Source organism: Danio rerio, chromosome 5 (assembly GCF_052040795.2).
Source record: "Danio rerio strain M-AB ecotype USA chromosome 5, GRCz13ab, whole genome shotgun sequence".
In the NCBI taxonomy this organism is placed as follows: domain Eukaryota; kingdom Metazoa; phylum Chordata; class Actinopteri; order Cypriniformes; family Danionidae; genus Danio; species Danio rerio.
In genome coordinates this window covers 34055861-34078274 of record NC_141025.1, presented here as the reverse complement: position 1 = coordinate 34078274, position 22414 = coordinate 34055861, and the positions used below count along the sequence as shown (strand labels likewise).

The 22414-nt window shown below is 37.0% G+C and overlaps 2 protein-coding genes across 13 annotated transcripts in view; one reads left to right on the top strand and one right to left on the bottom strand.

Annotated features, from left to right (window-relative positions):
• The window catches only part of LOC561565 (neuropeptide FF receptor 2), an 80315-nt gene extending 65141 nt beyond the window's left edge, over positions 1 to 15174 (bottom strand). For all 4 annotated transcript variants that reach the window (XM_087253644.1, XM_087253646.1, XM_087253648.1 and 1 more), the window contains exon 1: positions 15075 to 15174. The gene's annotated coding sequence lies outside the window, so the exon portion shown is untranslated. The remainder of the gene's footprint in view (positions 1 to 15074) is intronic.
• On the top strand, positions 9159 to 20888 carry glipr2 (GLI pathogenesis-related 2). 9 transcript variants are annotated; one of them, NM_001423664.1, is given in 13 exon segments: positions 9159 to 9527; positions 12464 to 12490; positions 13682 to 13891; positions 15095 to 15172; positions 15267 to 15449; positions 15936 to 16034; positions 16178 to 16390; positions 16607 to 16684; positions 16758 to 16940; positions 17324 to 17446; positions 18671 to 18889; positions 18975 to 19052; positions 19203 to 20888. In NM_001423664.1, coding segments are annotated over 12 exon segments (1632 nt in total). In that variant the 5' UTR covers positions 9159 to 9527; positions 12464 to 12483; the 3' UTR covers positions 19364 to 20888.
• Positions 20889 to 22414: the final 1526 nt, after the last annotated feature.

Here is a 22414-nt window from a genome sequence, read left to right as displayed (position 1 = left end):
TTGACTGATCGCAAATATAAGTTAATAAATTAATTTATAACCACATACACAATTCTGCACATTTGACTGATTTCTTGTCTTTATTTCCTATAATGTATAAACGTATTGTACAATATACTTTTATAATGGCTATTATTGATTTTTAAAACTGATATTCAGTAAAAGAGTTTTTTTTTTTTTTTCATTGAAAATGAAAATAGGCAGTTGTGTTGCTAATATCAAAATGAAAATTGACAGTTTCTTATATCATGTTTTTTCATTTTATTGTTAAGAAAGTGAAACAGCGTAGCAAGTGATGTGAATGATGTTATAAAGTACACTGTTCCCTTTGAAGATTTACCCAACGTGTCCTCGGATGCAGGACTGATGTTTATGTAGGATACTTAATATTGAGGAAAAAGCTCTAATCAGAATATCAGAATATCAGGTGAATATCTGTAGCCGTACCTCTGTTTTCAGATGTCTCAGTTTTGCCCCATCCACAGTGAGACAGGGCAGCAGCACTTCAAAATAAAAAACAACCTCTTTGGGGATTTTAAAACACTCCGTTTTCGGGGGGTATAGGCAGAACCATAGCAAAACGCATGCGTTTTAAAATGAAAACATTAGTTTAAATGACGCCATAGTAATTTAGCAGATGCTTTTTTCCAAAGCAACTTACAATTAGTAGGCAATGAATAGGCATTCAGCAAGTCACCAAGAGGATGCAAAACACACAAGAATAGCAAATTATACAAAGAAACTGTTTGTGCACATAAATGTACACATAAATAGTGCAAATAAATGCACTTTTTTATAAAAATATGGAATAACCTGCCTAGTTCAGCAAAAAAAAAAAAAAAAAAAAAACAATGCTCTAAACCAAACGGTCATACTAAAATAAAGATTGTAAATATTAACTTCACACAGGCTTTAACCCCCTTCCATGTAAAAAAAATACTGTAACCTGCATTTACTTCTTAATTGAAAAAGATAATTTCAAATGCTAAATGATTTTAAATAAAAAAAATAAATGCATTAAATGGAAACCGTACCAATTAACATTAAAGGAATTACTATTAAAGACTATACAATGTGTAAATATTTTTTTTACGTACAGCGGTTTTAAACAGAAATGCAAAATAGAAATAAAAACTCTTTAAAATGGTTTAAAATAGTCTGTTTCGTCTTTCTTTGAAATGTGAATAATGCTCTCTTCTCAGATAAACCAGGCTTGTGTGGCTTGCTCTGTAGTCCACTGGCAGCTGAAGGATACTTCTTTAAAGATAAATGAAAAGAATCAAATCCATGTGCCCAGAATGTAAACAAGTGTTAAAAGTTAAACAAGTATTTTTCTTTTCTTTTTCTTAGTAATAAAGAATTTAATTAATGATGAAGCTGATAAATGTTTTGATTAAACAAATCTAAAAACAATATTTGAATCTCTAAACAAAATAATGACTGTAAAGCTTCAGATATGTCATAATGACAAACAAGTTTCAGAATTTCAGTTATATCTTTTCAATGACCTCAAAAATGTTAAATTATGAGATGTTCCAGCACACACTCATGTAGCTTAATTTTCTTTGCTCTCATTCGCTGTGTTTTGACAAATCACTCTTTTGCTTCATTTGAAATGAGAGATTAAAATGTCACACCTTTCATGTAAGCAGCTGAAAGCATGTGAAGTGGAAAATTAATATTTTCCCCCATCGATCAAAGACATTTGTAAACATTCCAACTGTATCTATACTTTTCATCACAAGCCAGCACTTTTTACAATTTTATTTTTCATATAAAAATCTCTTTCTTCTTCTCATTCATTCGTTCATTCATTGTCTTGTCGGCTTAGTCCCCTTATTAATCTGGGGTCACAGCGGAATGAACCGCCAACTTATCCAGCTAGTTTTTACGCAGCGGATGCCCTTCCAGCCGCAACCCATCTCTGGGAAACATCCACACATACACACACACACACACACACACACACACACACACACACACACACACACACACACACACACACACACACACACACACACACACACACACACACACACACACACACAATGGACAATTTAGCCTACCCAATTGACTTGTACCGCATGTCTTTGGACTGTAGGGTAAACCGGAGTACCCGGAGGAAACCCACGTGAACGCAGGGAGAACATGCAAACTCCACACAGAAACGCCAACTGAGCCGAGGATCGAACCAGCGACCTTCTTGCTGTGAGGTGAACGTGCTACCCACTGCGCCACTGTGTCGGCTTTCTTCTTCTCTTTCTTTATTATTGATTTCTTTCAAATCAATAATAAAGATTAAATACGATGAATTTGTTCATTGTATCTGTAAATCTGTAGTTTTATTTAATGATAAATCTGTATGATAGACAATGTTGTAAACTTTACATCATGCCTTATTAGACAATTAAAGGAGGATATTTCACATTCTTGAGAAAGAGAACTATTCACATGAGCTCATATTTTTTTTCCTGCGGATGTGATAGAGTGTTTTATTGCCTCATATCATGGCTTTCACTTCCTTTTTTCAAGAAAAAAAATTATGTAAATCGTGAAAGCATTGAATGCTATTTTCAACATGTCTTATAATCTGTTGATTTTGTAGCCTATACACAGGGGAATTATCAATATTGTACCCAATTAAAATTCTTTTAAATTAATGATTGATCTATACATATTTATTAAAAGGTTATATCTCAAAAGAAAGTAAATGAAAATGACTCCACTGAAAGTCTAAACATATTCATACACATGTATTAACATACTTCCATACCAGTTTCAGGAACATCTACAGTAATTTGGATTTCAGCTGCAAGTGGTAATTCAGTGTGGCAGGATTTAATACTAATTGGACTTATGTAAATGACTTAGCCTGTCAGGTTCTTGGTCATTTGTGACTTTATTTTCTGCCTCATATCAAATTAGCGCAGAACAAGGTTGGAATACTTAAATGTTTTCCTCCCATCTGCAGTTGCTACAGTATATGACCCCAACTGTGATGTTACTGATGCTCTACATTCATTACCGTGCACATATGCATGCATACTTTTGTGTGTGTGTGTGTCTGTCTGTCTGTCTGTGCAACTGAGTGAGTAAGTAAGAGAGGAAAAAACAGGCTGAGTGTAGGCATGTGACTGCAGAGATACAATAGAAACTGGCAACCCAGAGAGAGCCGCATCTGCCCACACTGTGCCCCGGCAGAGGTGAAGACGAAGGAACAATTCTTCACCCACTGCACAAACTATCAGCACATCAGAGAAACATTCTACCCCAAACTCAAGAGCATTAACCCTGAATTCAGTTAGACAATACAACACAACTCCAATATCTACTAGGGAAAAAACTGATTGTATTCAACTAGTGGCACAATACATTAATGCCTGTGTAGCAGAGGCAAGCTAGTGAAGTGCTGTGCAGGTAAACCTCACTCCTCTGACCTCTAGTGACAGACAGGCTGCTCTAGTGACAGACGCTAGAGGTTATGTTCTTTAGCCTCCTTAGTACAGCAACAGACTGTCATGTGGAAAGATGCCGGTTCAATCCCAGCTGAGAGTGGATTGGGTGTTGTAGGACCAGTGGGGTTACAAAAAGAGAGAGACCAATAAAAATATCAGTGATGCGCTTGCAAATAAACAAACACACATACACATACACACACAAACCTAAATTACTATAAATGAATCATATTGATTATTATTATTTGTTATAATAGTTTTATCCATAAATGTTGATTGTTAAATGTACAGTTTATTCTGATCTAGTATTTCAGGGGTGGCCAACCCCTGTTCCAAGAGAGCTACCTTCCTGGATATTTCAGTTGCAACCCATATCAAACACACCTGCCTGTAATTATCATGTGGCATTCAGGTCTTAATTAATTGGTTCAGGTGTGTTTGATATGGGTAGCAACTGAAATCTGCAGGAAGGTGGCTGTCCAGGATCAGGGTGTCACATCCGTCTGTGACCACCTGAGGGCGCTGTAGCGCTCTAGGACTTTGTAGGCGCTACAGTGCCCCAGGAAAAGACTACATTCTCATACATCCCACGCGCATACACCGGAACACTTACACTGACCCGTCATCTCATCTGTTTTGTGTTACCGTTGATTATCTGGACTATATATTCTACCATTCCACCTATGTTTGTCATCGCGTCGTTGTCTTCCTTGTCTTCCTGCTCCTAGTAAGTTTGTTCCTGATCTTGCCAAAGTCTAGTTCGTGTTATCCGTCTTGTTTTGTTGTTGATTTGTTACTTTTTTATTTTTGAGATTTTGTATTTTTTTGTCACTGTTTTCTGCACTTAACATCTATTAAATCTGCACTTGAATCCACAATCTTTTGTTCCCGTTTTGATATTGTTTTGATCACGCCTAACGTGACAGAACGACGCGATCACCAGATGGATTCAGCAGATGATAGATTAGTGCGTATAAAGCAGGGTAACCGCTCCGTGGAGCGTTATATCAAGGAGTTTTTGGAGCTAGCCCCGAAGAGCTCTCATAGTGATATTTTGCTTATGATGTTTTTTCGGGGAGGACTTTTGGAACCAGTTCGTTCCCTCATGCCACCGTACGAGGATGACTGGAACCTTTACCGCTTCATTGAAGCAGCCTTGTTGATCGCTGGCTCCCCTCTCTCTGTTGCCCTGAGGGAGGAGAACCCTCAGGAGGGAGGCCTGAACGGAGGGCAACAGAGAGGGATATTTTCGGGGCCAGCTGATTTAACCAAGGGAAAGAGGAGAGAGGCAGGACTGGAGTTGCGGCCTTATCCGCGTCGGGCTGTCCGAAGAGCACCTTTTTCTGAGCCTCTAGAGAGCCTGCTTGAACTGTGTAGAACCCCAGTGTCTGCTCCAGTCCCACAATGCCCGCCAGTGTCGGCTCCAGCTCCAGAGCAAGCTTCCTCACCTGTTAACTATGCTCTCCCTTCTCAAACCACCAGACGGAGGAGGCGTAGGAACAGGACTGCTCACGCCCCAGAAAGTCCACCAGTCTCGGCTCCAGCCCCAGAGCGCCCACCAGTGTCGGCTCCAGCCCCAGAGCGCCCGCCAGTGTCGGCTCCAGCCCCAGAGCGCCCGCCAGTGTCGGCTCCAGCCCCAGAGCGCCCGCCAGTGTCGGCTCCAGCCCCAGAGCGCAGTACAATGCCAGTTCTAGTCCGGCTCCTGGCTTTACCGGCGCCACCCAGGCTCCTCGCCCTGCCGGCCCCAGCCCGGCTCCTCGCCCTGCCGGCCCCAGCCCGGCTCCTCGCCCTGCCGCCCCCAGCCCGGCCCCTCGCCCTGCCGGCCCCAGCCCGGCCCCTCGCCCTGCCGGCCCCAGCCCTGCTCCTCGCCCTGCCGGCCCCAGCCCGGCCCCTCGCCCTGCCGGCCCCAGCCCGGCTCCAGCTGCCTCCAGTCCCGCCGGCTCCTGCCCAGCTGCCTCCAGTCCCGCCGGCTCCAGTCCAGCTGCCTCCAGTCCCGCCGGCTCCAGTCCAGCTGCCTCCAGTCCCGCCGGCTCCAGTCCAGCTGCCTCCAGTCCCGCCGGCTCCAGTCCAGCTGCCTCCAGTCCCGCCGGCTCCTGCCCAGCTGCCTCCAGTCCCGCCGGCTCCTGCCCAGCTGCCTCCAGTCCCGCCGGCTCCTGCCCAGCTGCCTCCAGCCTCGCCGGTTCCTGCCCAGCTGCCTCCAGTCCCGCCGGCTCCTGCGCAGCTGCCTCCAGTTCCGCCTGCTCCAGTCCAGTTGCCTCTCCAGCCGGCTCTCCTAAAACCCCCTGCCTTGTGTCTCCTGCGGGATCATCCATGGGTCATCCCTCCCGACCCTCCCTGGTGGTCCTTCCCACTACTTGGGACGGATTCACCGGCCGCACCCTGGCTTCCTGCTGGGGTGCCTGACCCACTGCCTGACCCTGATCTGGCCCTCCCATCCCTCCCTTTGTTCCTGCTCCGCTCCGCCCCCCCTCTTGGAACCAGTCTGGGAGCGTCTGAAAGCCGCTCTTTAGAGGGGGGGTAATGTCACATCCGTCTGTGACCACCTGAGGGCGCTGTAGCGCTCTAGGACTTTGTAGGCGCTACAGTGCCCCAGGAAAAGACTACATTCTCATACATCCCACGCGCATACACCGGAACACTTACACTGACCCGTCATCTCATCTGTTTTGTGTTACCGTTGATTATCTGGACTATATATTCTACCATTCCACCTATGTTTGTCATCGTGTCGTTGTCTTCCTTGTCTTCCTGCTCCTAGTAAGTTTGTTCCTGATCTTGCCAAAGTCTAGTTCGTGTTATCCGTCTTGTTTTGTTGTTGATTTGTTACTTTTTTATTTTTGAGATTTTGTATTTTTTTGTCACTGTTTTCTGCACTTAACATCTATTAAATCTGCACTTGAATCCACAATCTTTTATTCCCGTTTTGATATTGTTTTGATCACGCCTAACGTGACACAGGGTTGGCCACCCCAGTATTATTTTATAATTTTTTTATTTGCATTTTTATTATTGTTGTTGTTATTATACTACTATATATTGTAATACTATACTACTATTTACTCTGTTTACTATGTTCCTAAAATGACATGGTATGACTTAGTTGTACTTGCTGCTAATTATGTGGAAGCACTGAATCAACGTCTGTTTGATTGAAGTGCTATTGTTATTGACTTATTAGGTCAGCAAGCATACACACACGCACACACACACACACACACAGAGGCATCAGAAATGCAGCTCAAATGAAAAAGGTCTTATTTTGAGACTTTTTACGCAGTAATATGTCTATGCTGCATACTAGTGGACATGTTGTAAATATTACATTAGACAGCATTAAATACAACAATTTATAATTAAAAATGTAATGTGTGATATTTACTTTTTAATCATATTTTATTTTAGTCATTCTGGTTGAATAGTAAAGAGCAAATTGTTTTTAAAATGTGAAACTTGGCTATTTTTATTCTTTTTTTTTCTTTAGTTTAGAAAACTTCTGAGGAATTCCCTTTTTAGTTCTATTGAAATGCAGGGTGTATGCCTTTCATGAAACTCCCAAAGAAATTCCTAAAGCTTAACAGACAGTTAAAAAATGTAAGCATGTTTAAGCAAGTCTTTATATTCACTTCTTCATGTTTAGTCTTTACATTTGTTTTTATTCTGTTATTTTAATGCTTTTAAACTTACTGGACGACAGATCAAACAAAATCCAAATCTAAAAATCCAAGAGCATTTGAAAGCTGCAAAATGCTTAAAACAAACAAGCAAAAAAAATGTGTTATAAGATGTTTATTAATTCCTTTAACAAGCCAGTAGAAAAAAATACCACCGTAAAGTGTGTAGTAAGTGATATTTTTTATGAGTAAAACAGATGGCACAGAGACCTGACCTCAATAATATCAGGTCAGTATTTTGGGTTTAGATCACAGATGTCCAGTCCTGCTTCTGGAGGGCCAACATCCTGCATTTTAGCAACAAAGCCAGCACCCCTGCCAGAAGGTTTATTATAGCTGTGTCTAAAATCAAATATTCTCTATGGGTATTTATTTATTTATTTATTTATTTATAATAAATAGTTGGTTCAAACCCACTATAAAGTTCAATCCAAAATATAAATCTGTTTGTAGATCCAATCTGCATGTACTGTACCATAATTACCATTTTGTCATTCTGACTTTTTTGATTTAGACATACATACTGCTTTTGTAAGCAATGATTTATTTTACGGTCCTGTTTTGCATTTATAAACTAGACTGCAAAAAATGTAATGCTGCTTAATCATTTAAATCATAAACATTGCTGTTAAAATTTTATTTAATAAAATGAATTTGTCTGTCAACTTACATTATTCAAACTGACTAAAATCTTTTGCTAAAACTTAATATATTATATAATATATGCATGACTACAAATTTTTTTAAATCTGAATAACCGATTAAAATTTGAGTAGCATACAGTATGGTGTTATTACTTTGTCATATCAGTTTTTACAGTGTACTTATTCTTAAACCTACCCCTAACTGTAAACCATGCAGTTAGTTTACACAGTCCTTTCTCATTTACGGCAAAATTATTTTACAAAATTAAAAAACTGCTTTTATTTCGTCCATAATACAAGAACCAAAACTTTCTCCAAAACAAAAAAAATTATAGGAAATACTGTACAGAAATTTCTTTGCTCCGTTAAACTGCACTTAGGAAAGATTTGAAAGAGTATTGCAATTTCACAGGAGGGCTAATACATTTGCTTTATTAGGCAAGAACACGGTTCTTGTAATACATGAAATGTAAACTAAAGTGCAACTACTGTTTTCATATGGTAAGCAGGGAAGTATGTGATTACAGGTTTAGCTAATGAGTCCGAAGACCTCGATTAGCTGGTTCCGGTGCGTTTAATTAGGGCTAAAGCAAACATTTGAGAAAGTCTCCCTCCAGAAACAGGTTTAGAAAGTCTGGTTTTCTACGAACTGTGGGAACTCCTCAGATTTACATGGGAGAAACTATCTGCAAAATATACACTAAAGAAATATGTAAATAAATTTATGAAAACAAATGTTTTTGCCAAGTATTAAAGTGTATTTTGCTCAGCATTTTTGTCCTGTGTAAAAATATCTAAACCTTCTCTTTCTTATTTGAATGTTTTGGGCCAAAAATGAAGTTTGCGTTTATAGTATGAAATTCCAAACAGTAACAGGATCAGAAAAACAATAAATTATTCATTAATTAAAGAGAAAACAAACATTTTATTTCTACCCCATTGTGAATTTTTATTTTTTAAATATTTTTTAGAAAACAAAAGACAAGACAACACAAAAAACTAAGTATAATAATAACAAATTTTTTTATATTTAATTATTTTCTCTCTTTTTTGAACTGTGAGGTGGTGAACTACCCATTGTATCGCAGCTCAGATGAAAAGAGGACATAAGGAAATGCATTCATAAGGTACTTAGTACTTCGTAGTACGTTTTAATGGGACATGATTTATGAATTTTCATCTCTCCATCAATTCTCTTTCAGCCAGTTCATCACAGGGCTGCTTAAATTTTTATGACCTAAATAGAACAAAATCAACTGAACAAAACAACCTGCATTTGACTGAGAAACTGTGGTGTGCATTATACCAATATACTCACTGTGGGTGACAAAAGGAACCAAAAAAGTAACCGCAAAATAAGAAAGGAAGTGCTATCGCAACATGCAAGGGCAGGGACGACACTGAACAGCCGAGATAGCAGGAGTGAACATGAACTGAAGGCATGAAATATCACATGACTGAACAAGTCGGAGCTTTGTCCTCCTGTACTTAACAGAATTCAATTAATTTGCGATTATGAGTGTATGTGTGTGTGTTTGTGTGCGTGTCTGTTTAGAAGGAAACCAAGCATGAAAATGCGTGTGTGTGTGTGTGTGTGTGTTTGTGTAGTAGGCTACCATCAGAATGCACTTCCCTGGTCTAGAGGGCGTTGCATCACTTGACAGATATATAGTACGGAGATTTAATGTGCAAGACAGAGTTGGCAGACAGCGCTTAAAGAAAGACAAATTCCTGCCTTTGAGCAACCAACAGAACAGGTATGTGTGTATTTTTAAGACTACAATGCATATGCGTCAATACGAGGACCTAATGTCAGTAATGTTTACTATTCCCTGTCACGTTTTTAAATAATTGCACAGTCTAATTTTTAAAATATTTGCATCCAGTAGTGTAATATCTAATGTTTTAAAAACCACAAGAGCATTTAGCTTAACATTTGTTATTTGAATTGTACTGTAAATGACATTTAGACTAGCTCTCTTAAACATTCTGGACATCTTAGACCTCAGTTGTGTTTCGACAGTATTTGGTGTATGCAAAGTACCTATAAGGATGTCCCATCAAACTGGTTTTGCTTTAATAAACAGATCAGACTTAAGGAAAACAGAAAAATACAAACATGCTCATCGCTTTAAGGCATTTTGTTAAGTGCGGTTTGAATGCTTTCATTTCTACTTCATTTTCATCTTGACTGATACTGTATGTAAATGACAAGCCATACTGTATCATGCAGATGCAGAGTGTAGCTGTCCTGCAAGAGGAGTATTGTGCGAGTGTGTCACAGCAATAACCATAGTCTTGCAACACCATTTGCTCTTTCACTGACTGACTAAGCAGGAACAGCAAAGTTTCCTGTCTCATGTACACAAATTGACAGCCACTCACAAAAAAAAAGAAAAAAAAAAAAAGAATTGAAACCTTATCTTTGCGTCAGTGCTTATTATAGTTAAAGGTTATACTCAGTCAAAGAGTAAAACAAACTGGTCTACATTCCTGACCATCTCATAGGGTAACAGGGAACATATAATGACTTTTTTCATAGCATTCACAAAAACATATATATTTATACATTTTGCCATTTCTAATTAACTGAATCACTATATCACTGTGTGTGCTAGTATGTATGGTGATAGTGACACACTTCCTTCTTCTGAGTGAAGAGATTGAGGCCTTTCTTTTGTCTCAACACTTTAAATATATTTCATGTGCTGACACTGGTACTTGACACTTCCTATTATAGTCTACAGAGTTTCTTTTCAGGAAAACTTGTAACAAAACAAAAATATGTAAGTGTAATATGTATATGTATGTAATATGTATATGTAATTATATTAAAGAAATAGTTCTCACTCTTCACTTTTCAAAACTTTGAGCTTCTTCTTCTGTTGAACACAAAGAATGATATTTTGAAGAATGCTGATTGCTGGGATTATTTGCATTTTTTGTGTTCAACAGAAATGGGAAACTCATAAAAGCTTTAAAATATATGAGGTAGAATAAATGGCAAATATTTTTTTTTAAATGAACTATTTAAGTATTCAGAATCAGAATTAGAAAAAATCTGAATCAGAAAGAGCTTTATTGCCAGGTACAGTATGTTTATACATACGAAGAATTTGTTTTCGTGACAGAGCTTCTACAGTGCTCTGTACAGAATTATAGAGAGAGGACAAAAAAACAGATAATAAATAATTTAAATAATAAATAAATTAAATAATAAATTAAAAATAAATATATATATATATATATATATATATATATATATATATATATATATATATATATATATATATATATATATATATATATATAAATAGAAGAAAGTAGTGAATTCAATTATACATATTGACAAGTGTATGTAGATGTTTATTACTAAATACAAAGTTATTTGTGCAGCTGTTATGTGCAATTGGCATGTGAGGTATGCTGTCAAATAAGTGTATGTAAAAAATGTTATAGCAAGTAGTGTTGTATGGTTAACAATTTCTATCATCAAGTGTTTATGAGATGGATTGCCTGAGAGAAGAAACTGTTTCTGTGTCGGGTTGTTCTGGTGCACAGTGCTAGTGCATAGTGTCGACCAGAAGGTAAATGTTCAAAGAGGCAGTGTGCTGGGTGTGAGGGGTCCAGAGTGATTTTGGCAGCCCTGCACTCGCTCTGGAGGAGTACAGTTCATGGACAGTAGGGCGGGTTGTACCAGTGATTCGCTCAGCAGCCCAAACTATTCGACATAGTCTTCGTAGGTCGGATTTGGTAGCTGACCTAAACCAGACAGTTATTGAAGTGCAGAGGACTGATTCAATGATGGAAATGTAGAACTGTTTCAGCAGCTATAATTGTATATTGACACTATAAATCTATGTGATGCTATATCATGTCTTTGTGAAAATGTGATGATGCTATGGTGTATTTTTAAGTCATATTAGGAGACTTGGTACTTTGACTATTGCGAAGTGAACTGAGCATACTTCTATTAACTGAATGTTAAAAAAATATGGGCCAGTATAAGACTCTGACGGTATGAAACCTTGGATAAAAATAATACGGTTTACCGTATATTGTACCGTATATGTAATATATGTATATTGTGATTACTGCTCTAATATATATATATATATATATATATATATATATATATATATATATATATATATATATATATATATATATATATATATATAAATATATAAATATCAATGTCTTAGTAAAAAACAAAAACCTTTTTTTTCACCTTTGAACACAATATATTTTAACTTTGAGAAAAATAATAAACATATCAGGCTAAATAATTCAAATTAATCATCGACTTTTGCTGCCTTCATTATTTAAAAAATATTTTTTTTAAATAAACACCAAGATTTCTTTTCAATTTAAAACGACATCTTTGGATATCTTTTCTGCTGGAGACACTGTTGTCCTAAAAACAAAAAAAAATTAGCCCGTTTTTAAATCTTGACTGCATCGTCTCATGTCTATAAAATACATTTGAAAATATGTTCCTACATTAACAGATGCACTAAATTTTGTTCTGTACCATTAAAAGCAACATGAAAGCATTTCAGCCCCTTTTGTGCTGCTCTCTATTCCACAGATGCGATGGGAGTGGTTCAGGTATTCTGCTGTGGCATTTGTATCTATGCAAATTATTACTGTGGTTTAAGTAACTGCTCTGTTTAATGTGTTTGTTTTGCAGTTTCTCACGTAACTACATGCATGGCGGGTGAGTCTAGACAACTTCCTAAGACAACTCAATTTTTGTATTTTTGTTGCTTAACCTTTTCTGCTTAACTAACAGTTTAGCAGCATTTATTCAGTTCTAATATTTGTTTAAATATTTTTACTCAGTCATATTTGTTAGGGTTGTCAAATTGTCCCACAACAGTTTTATCAAGGTTGCACGTTGAGGTTAAATGTTTGACATATTGCATACATAGTGGATGAATGAAACATTTCAGGTATTGTTTAATCTACCAATTACAGAACTGGGCTAGATTATAAATTTTGCTCTGAAAGACAGCATCTGAACACCAGTGAGCTTATTTAAGAAAAGAGAATGTGTTTACTAGAAATAAATCATTTTAAGTCAAAATTGGGCAGCGCAGTGGGTAGAATGATCACCTCACAGCATGAAGGTCACTAGTTTAAGCCCCGGCTGAGTCAGTTGGCATTTCTGTGTGGAGTCTGCATGTTCTCCTTGTGTTGGCATGGGTTTCCTCCAGGTGCCTGGGTTTCCCCCACAGTCCAAAGACATGTGCTAGAGGGGAATTGGGTAAGCTAAATTGTCTTTAGTTTATGTGTGTGAATGAGAGTGTATTCCCAGTGATGGGTTGCAGCTGGAAGGGCATTCACTGCATAAAACATATGCTGGATAAGTTGGCGGTTTATTCCACTGTGGCGACCCCTGATTAATAAAGGGACTAAGCCAAAAAGAAAATAAATGAATAAATGTAGTCAAAATTTCACACATTATATAAATAAATTAGATTGGAAAGGGATTAGCATGTTTAGAGTTTTGATATTTAAGTTAGGGCCACTGGGTTAGTTTTGGCCTTTTTTTTTTATATTTTTACTTGCCAATATTCTAGTTTTGTTACTCAGACCTGACAAAAGGAAATTAAAAGGATAGTTCACCCAAAAACTTATTTCCCTATTTTTTTCACCCTTAAGTGATTCTAAATGGAAGCCAGTGTCTGCTGCATTCCAACTTTCTTCAGAATATCTTCTTTTATGTAACAACACAAAAAGAAAGTTAAACAGTTTTGGATAGTGGAAAGTGAGCAAATGAAGACATATCAAAATTTTATATGAACTATCCTTTTAAGTCTGATCAAATTTAATATTTATACAATAAATACCTTGTGTATATATATTTGTTTCAGCACACTGTAAATCTCTGTGCTCCTCTCTGCAGGCAGCAGTTTTGAGGCCGAGTTCCTACAGGTGCACAATGCCTACCGCAAACAGCACGGAGCTCCGCCCCTCACCTTTAACAAAAACCTGTGCCGCTCCGCACAGCAGTGGGCGGAGCATCTGCTTTCAACCAAAACACTCGCACACAGCAACAAGGGCTACGGAGAAAATTTGTATTATGCTTGGAGTTCAGCTAACAAAAAACTCACAGGTCAGTTTACTACTTGCAATTAGATGGTCCATTCCAAACGGAAATATCAGCATGAAAAATAATGACCTCACTGCAAACCAAAATGCTCAAAACTGGACACTCCAAAGGGCCCTTAAGGAATCAAAAATTTTGAAAAATACAACTGAAGTTGTTAGTGTCACACACTACACTCAATTCAGAAGGGCTCTACCTATGCCATAATCCTGTGTTTCTCAACCATGTTCCAGGAGGACTACCAGCCCTGCACATATTCCATGTCTCCTTAACCAAATACACCTGATTCTGAACATCAGCTGACCTTTAATGGGTGTGACAGACAAAAGAGACATCCAAAACATGCAATCTAGGTGGTCTTTCAGGAACAAAGTTGAGAAATATCTCCCTGATCTCTTCAGAGGGACCCTTTGAAAGGATTAGGGTATAGGGATGAGCCCTTCCAAATTGAACCCTCCCACAATGTTTATTCCTTATCACTCATAATGACCGTCATATCATGAGCACTCAAAATCTGAGTTTGGGTCCAATTTGAATCCGTTTGTGTCTCCCTTTACAGGACAATAATCATAGAGCTGTATAAATAGATGCCACATTTGACTACAGATACACAGAAATGTTTGCCATCATGGTATGGTTAACAAGTTGTGTCGACTTGTTATTTACCACAAAAATGGTATAAAGTCATATCAAGCCACACCTTCCCACTGTATTATTCGTTTGTCCCTTATATAGTGCATCATGTAACGTTACCATTGTCCATATTAAGAACAGTGATATCAAGTGACCAATTTCAGCCACAGCTTTTCTCTCTTCATATTGTAGAGTGAGGGACACTTCAGATTATAGAGAACGGTAAATGGCACAAGTTGAAATGCAGGGTGATGTTATCAAAATAATTTATCCATCCAAGTTTTGAATGCACACATCTTCTAAATGTATTATATCAATAACCATATAAGACTCAAATGCTCATATTAAAAGCTATAACTAAACTTTAGGTTTGATTCCTTGGCTAGACCTACAGTACAATACAATGGAGCAGACAAAGAAACATACAAGATTTTATAATCTATTGGATTGGTTTGTGTGAACAGGCCATGTGATTTCTTATGTACTACAAATAAAAATAAGCAAATGATATAAAGCATCTGTGTTGTTTTATATGTGGAAACAGTAGGTTACATACCTTTCCCTAACTTTTTAAAGGACATGAGGCAGTGGACAGCTGGTACGGTGAAATTAAAGACTACAACTTCAGTAGGCCAGGATTTAGCTCCAAAACAGGTGAATGTACAAGCAGCCAACACATTCTGTGGTGGTTAAACGCTTAGTTTGTACGGGTCTCCTTTGCAACACTGACTCCTAGTGGTTTCTCCAGGTCACTTCACACAGGTGGTGTGGAAGGACACAAAAGAGTTGGGAGTTGGACTGGCCACTGATGGGAACACAATTTTTGTCGTGGGTCAGTACCTTCCCGCTGGAAACATCGCAAATGCAGGTTATTTTGAAAAAAATGTCCTGCCGACTGGCTCTAAACTAGATCAAAAGTCCACTGGTGCAAGTGAGTACACTTTCTAGTGAATTACTTCACGTTGTTATCCATCTATATTTTCCTGTATAGACCATTTCAATGTGGAGATGTCATTGGCCCATGAGCGTTTCCATCTTGTTATCAAACTATTTGAGAACTGTAACAAGAGGCAATTCAATCATAACTCAACATTAAAACAGCTATCAGAACATTATCAATATGTGAAGCTTTTTGTATTCTCTGAAGTTATAGAAATTAAAGATTTTAAACAAGAAACGCATTGGGACAATTGTTTTTGTTTACATCCCTCAAAATGGTCTATTTATACACATTAATAATATTAATTTGACAATAATTACTTATTAAATTTAACAAATTGTTATCATGAAATAAGTAATAACAATGATAAATCATAGTTTAAATGTTATATTTGAATTGTGAATATTGTAAAAGACAGAGGTGTTGATGAAAAGCTGTTAACTATAATAAATGTTTGATATATCTGGCAACATTCAGCTCACAAAGTGGAACAAGCTCATGGTTCATCAGGCATTCATTCAAACAAAGTGCACTCAGTGCCTCACATTGCTGAAAAACCAACACCAGAGGGCAAAGGTACAGTACATTTTTTTATACATCCTTGTTCTTTGCATGAAGGCAAACATGCGTAACATTGTCTTTGACGTTTTTAAATCTCAGCATGTGCACCTTTGTTGTATTTTTCATTGCAATAAAAAATCCTTTATATTCATTTGCAGCAGAAAGCAGTTTTGAGGCAGAGTTCTTGCAGACCCACAATGCATATCGAAAACATCATGGAGCTCCACCCCTTACCATAAACATAAACCTGAGCCGCTCTGCACAAAAGTGGGCAGAGCATCTGCTGTCAATCAGGACTCTCATGCACAGCAACGGAGACCATGGAGAAAATGTGTATTATGCTTATAACTCGGCTAACAAAAAACTCACAGGTCAGAGTTTAGTGACAGCTCGACAATATCAAAACATTTACTAATGTTTCATTTGCTCACCTCTCTGTCTTAGAAGTCTTTTGCATAATACTGAGAATATGTTTTTTTTTAAATGAGCATTATGTCATTGATTTAGTTTGCTTTTTAGTTTTTAGTTTGCAATTATTATTATTTAGTTTGCATGTTTTTACCATCACAGTTTGTTAATTGATACAGGACGTGAGGCAGTGGAAAGCTGGTACAATGAAATTAAAGAGTACAACTTCAGCAGGCCTGGATTCTCCTCTAAAACAGGTGAATGTTTGTGTAAACGCTCTGGGTTGGGGTCAGTTCTGGTCTCTTTACTCACATCTGGTTCTTTCCCCAGGTCACTTCACACAGGTGGTGTGGAAGGACTCAAAAGAGTTGGGAGTTGGACTAGCCACTGATGGAAGCACAAGTTTTGTGGTGGGACAGTACCTTCCAGGAGGTAACATCACAAATGCAGGTTATTTTGAGAGAAATGTCCTACCGGGGGGATCCAAAGTAGACCTCAAAGCCACCCCACCTGGTGAGTCTACAGGTGCTTTCTATGTAAAATTGTATAGAGTTTATTGTAGAACAAACATGTGACTAAGTAATAATAATATTTTTGGCCAGGCAGTCTATGTGTCATGGTCACCAGCGATCCAGCTCGTGCAGATCGCTGAAAAACTACAGAGGGGGCAATAGACATGCATAAATCTTTCCCTTTTTACTAAAGATTTCCCTGGAGAGGAACCGTGCGTGATTGAAATGAAACTCGAGCTGTGGTCTAGGCTGGTGAACAAGGTACAGGAGTACCAGCATAATAGTGTTACTGCACATGCTGGATTGATGGTGACCATGACACTATGATATGATGCTTGAATGATACTCCCAATAATTTTAAGCCTATTTAATTTTGGTGTTCAGTGGACAAAGTTGGACAAGCTCTTGGTGCCCTTAGCATTACGTCCAACCTGTTGCCTTCATCATCTCACAGTGTTGGACCAGCACCACCGAAGACTCATTCTCCACAGAGCAGCCACTCAGAGAGTAAGCACTCAGATAAGTACTCAAATGTATATATACAATAGGTATGGAAAGTATTCATAGCCTCTTAAATTTTTAGACTTAAAGATCATTTAGATATTTTTTTCCTCATTAATGTACACACAGCACCCCATATTGACAGAAAAAAACATAGAAATGTTGACATTTTTTTAGATTTATTAATAAAAGAAAAACTGAAATATCACTTGGTCCTAAGTATACAGACACTCATATATTTAACTCAGCTGCTGTCCATTTCTTCTGATCATCCTTGAGATCCTTACACCTTCAAAGAGTGAAACATTTAAGTGGTCTGAATACTTTCCGTACCAACTCTATGGAGCAGTAATCTAACTAATATAAACAGTTAACTATACATGTAATGACTATACACTTCATTTAATACAGAGCAATGTTGTGCAGGATAATGTGTAAAAGAGGTATTTAAGGTTAAATAAGCAAGTAGTGCAAAATGATAGGTGGTACATTCACAAGTAAACTTTTTATTGAGTCCATGCTGAGTCATTTTAGTTTAAAGGTACAGTAGGTGATTGTCTTCAGAAACATTTTTGTTGTGCTGGTTGAAAGTTTCTTCTCATTCTAATAGTAAAGATTAGAGTAAATTATGTAAATGTATTTATATGCATTTTTATATTTTGGGTTAGGCATAAAACTAAAAAATGTTCATTCAATTAAATAGAGTCAGGCCGACATCTCTCCTAATTCCGATAAGTAGCTCAAACTGTCTGTCAGCAAATGCAGATTTGAACAACTGCGCAGCCGTTTGTACGCAGCTCCGCTGACCGCTGTTTGTGCATAGACGTGCTGCGCTTTCACGAGAGAAAAGCTGTTCGCATTTTGGAAGATCACCTACTGCATCTTTGAGAAAAAAGTTTGGTGCACATAGAGAAAAGAGTTTTTCCACAGGTGGTTTGTTCAACCCACTCACCTGTGTGAAGCCCACTCAGAAATTCGTGAATGAGGCTTCCAAATTGCGAACATATCCTTACATACACTAGTTTTAATTAGAAATTAATTTGTAATTCATAATTAGTTTGACATGCTCCCTCTAAGATTGGCTTTAAAATATAAAGACATCAGTTAAACTCATTGCTTTCATTTCACAGTACCATATGATGTCTAAAAGAGTGCATTAAAAAGATCACAACTATAGTTACCGCTCATAAATCTTTCTAATGTAACTGTTCTTTTTTTCTCGTGATGAAGGTGAGAGCTTGTTCCAGTTTCGTCAGTCTCTCCTTAAAGCTGTAAATGATTACAGACGACAACATGGGGCAAAACCTCTCTCTCTGTGCCCTGTCCTCAGTAAAGAGGCTCAGGATTGGGCAGCACATCTAGCCAGCATTGGTGCCCTACAGAACAGCAGAAAAGGTTACGGAGAGACTTTGTCTTACAAATGGACATCCAGTATGGTTCCTCCAACAGGTAAAATGGTTATTCTGCAGATGGGTCTAAAGCACACAGTATAATTAGAATGTTTGTAGAAACACTGATCTACATTTAACCGTAGGAAAAGAGGTTGCTGAAAACTGGTACAAGGATAATGTGAAGTACAACTTTGCCATTCCTGGATTTCAGAAAGGAACTGGTTGGTCATTCATTATTATTTACTCATATCAGTTTATCAGCTAGGGTGATGATGATCGTGTAAAACTGTACTGTGATTAGGTGTATAGGAAATTTTGATGTTAATTTTGCATCAAGTTTAAATCACAAAATAACTTTTATATGTGTATAGGTAACTTTACCCAGATGATCTGGAGGTCTTCAGAGCAAGTTGGTGTTGGTTTGGGATCAGATGGAAAGGGCATGTTCATTACTGTGGCCTTCTACAACCCTTCTGGAAACATCACCAACCCTGGCTTCTTCCAGGATAATGTCAGACCTTCTGGGAGGTGACCTGCTGAATAAGAAAGATTAAGAAAATTTTGCATCTTGTTTTACTTGCTAGTTTATAAATTTTTTAAAGGCATTTATCTCAGGTTTAGTGTTTGCATAGTTACTGCACTTTGCCTTTGTAGGGGAGAATATGGCAATATATTCATACAGTATGTTTGTCATCTAAATATATATCATAAACATAAACATCAGTTCACAAATTTTAGCTGCACCGTTGAATGTAGATGCTTTTTTAAAGGTTCTGGTGTAGATAAATGAATATTATTTGCTTAGGTGGTTTTCTTTCCTTTACCCTAATAAGCAATCGCATGCACCTGCTATAGATTTGCATGATTGGTTTTAATGAGAAGTGACTTCAAATGTATAGAAAGATGAGGTGATAAATCATAATGAAACATTAAAATGGATTTTGCATATTATATATGTTTAAATATGTTGCTTTAATAAAAATGTTTGTAAAATTCAAGTAATTTCTGCAGTTTGACAGATATTAAACACTGAAACTTTTCACTAAACAGTGCTAATAGAGACTATAAGCAAAAGGGAAGATAAATTATATTTTAAAGAATCTGTGTTACTGTACAACAAACCTGAAAATAGGAATCAAGGGAGAAAAAACAAGATTTTTAAAGCATTTCCCTAAATTATCATGAAATATATTGTAAATTCAATCTGTAAAGCAGTATGAAAATGAAGAATGGATAAATGCACAGAACATCTTGTCAGTACAAAAAAAACTTTGAGATATGTTGCTGCTGAAAGTTATTTGACCTCTTTCCTACACAGAGAGACTTGTACTTTGACTTCTCATTTAATAATTTTTATCCTGTAAAGACTGTATATTCTGTCTCCCTTCCCAAAACCTCACATAAAACATTGTACATTTTATTTTAATCTGTTTGATTTATTAGCTGTTTTCCTAAAAAACAAACAAACCTATATGTGATGAATACAAAGTATCCCCTGCCACACACATGCACACAGACCCTCATAGATTGCATTCTTATACGCAAATGTTTATCAACATATGCATCTAGATGGGCACATCTATCTTGCACAGCACCATAGAGCTTGGGTGGGAATGCGAAATTGAATTGACAAGGTGTCATGTTGCATAAGCCTCTCAGCACATTGTGTTGCTGGAGACACATGAGATGCTCTGATCTTCATTTATACATGCCCTCTTTCACGAATACACAGGCTGAATAAAACAAAGGTCAAACACTTGATCAGCTAAAATCCACAGACCTTTACTGTGGTGGGGGTCTAGTTTCACATTGGAAAAAAAGGAAAAACCTTATTGAAATGTAAATATTACTTTATCAATAATAGTCTTTAGAATAAAACATTTCAAACAAAACACATGAATGCTGCATTATAAAACAGGAATATGCACAATATTGAACAGCATTCAAGGCTTTTTCAGACTTATGCATTTGTTAATACAATTCTACTTGAATGGATGTGTTTTGTCTGGTTAAACTGAAATTTTTTTTAAATAAAATAAAAATTCAGTGTATTATAACTAACTGCACTTCTGTAAGTTCTTATTTTATTCTTTTATGTAGTTTAAAATTATTACTATTGCTTCTATCAAAAGTACTTTGGTCATAGACAAGACATCCCATTTTGTTGTCTTTAATGTTTCTCTGCTGTGTTTCATAATAAATATTTCTGTGTCAAGAGTTCCAAGTATATTGTACTGTCAACTTTTGCATGGTAATGCTAGTCATAATTTTAACACCAGGCATGCATTAAAAGGACATTTTTTGCCTCCCATTTCAAAAACTGATGCAAAGCAACGGACTGTAATGTATAGAGGAATGAAAACAAGGAATGAATTGCCATCAGACATTACATGCTTTGTAACAAGCAAAATGAGGTTTAAAAATCATTTAAGAAATATTTAATGGAACAATAATAAGTGGATTGTTAAATGTTGATCTGGATGTTATGTGTGAATTTTGTATTTTAAAGTTTTTATTGGTCTTTGTTGTTATGTATTAATGTAATTTTGCGTTGTGTTCAATGAACCCCAGGAAGAATAGCCCCTACCTTGGTAGTGGATCCTGATAAATAAATAAATAAATAAATAAATAAATAAATAAATAAATAAATAAATAAAATCACATTACATTTACAACAGTGATCTTATAGGACGCATAAGAATTCTTCATTCATTCATTTTCTTTTCGGTTTAGTCCCTTTATTAATCTGGGTATTAATATATATATATATATATATATATATATATATATATATATATATATATATATATATATATATATATATATATATATATATATATATATGTGTGTGTGTGTGTGTGTGTGTGTGTGTGTGTGTGTGTGCCTATGTCCCAATATTTGTGAATATATATATATATATATATATATATATATAGTTACTGTAGATTCACAAATATTGGGACATAGACACAATTCTAACATTTTGGCTCTATACACCAATACAATGGATTTGAAATGAAACAAACAAGATGTCCTTTCAAGATTCCATCATAGCAAGAAACATTAGGTGTGGCCAAAACAATAGTTTGGAACATTCTTAAAAAGAAAGAACACACCAGTGAGCTCAGCAATACCAAAAGACCCGGAAGACCATGGAAAACAACTGTGGTGGATGACCAAAGAGTTCTTTCACTGGTGAAGACAACAGTTGCCCAGATCAACACTCCAGGAGGTACAGTATGTGTATGTGTGTCAGTCAACAATCAAGAGAAGACTAAACCAGTGTTGATACAGAGTTCACCACAACATGTAAACCATTGGTGAGCCTTAAAAACAGGACAGCCAGATTAGAGTTAGAGTTCTAGAAAAGCCTTCACAGTGCTGGAACAACATCCTATGGACAGATGAGATCAAGATCAACTTATACCAGAGTGATGAGAACAGAAGAGGGAGAAGGAAAGTAACTGCTGATGATCCTAAGCAGTGAAGCATGGTGGTAGTAGTGCCATTGCGTGGGCATGTATGGCTGCCAATGGAACTGGTTCTCTGGTATTTATTGATTATGTGACTGCTGACAAAAGCA

Coding starts and splice junctions, on each gene's coding strand:
- glipr2 (XM_087251295.1), top strand. Junction 16,035..16,180: donor ACCAACACCAGAGGGCAAAG/GTACAGTACATT, acceptor CATTTGCAGCAG/AAAGCAGTTTTGAGGCAGAG. Junction 18,890..18,974: donor CAGTATGGTTCCTCCAACAG/GTAAAATGGTTA, acceptor ATTTAACCGTAG/GAAAAGAGGTTGCTGAAAAC.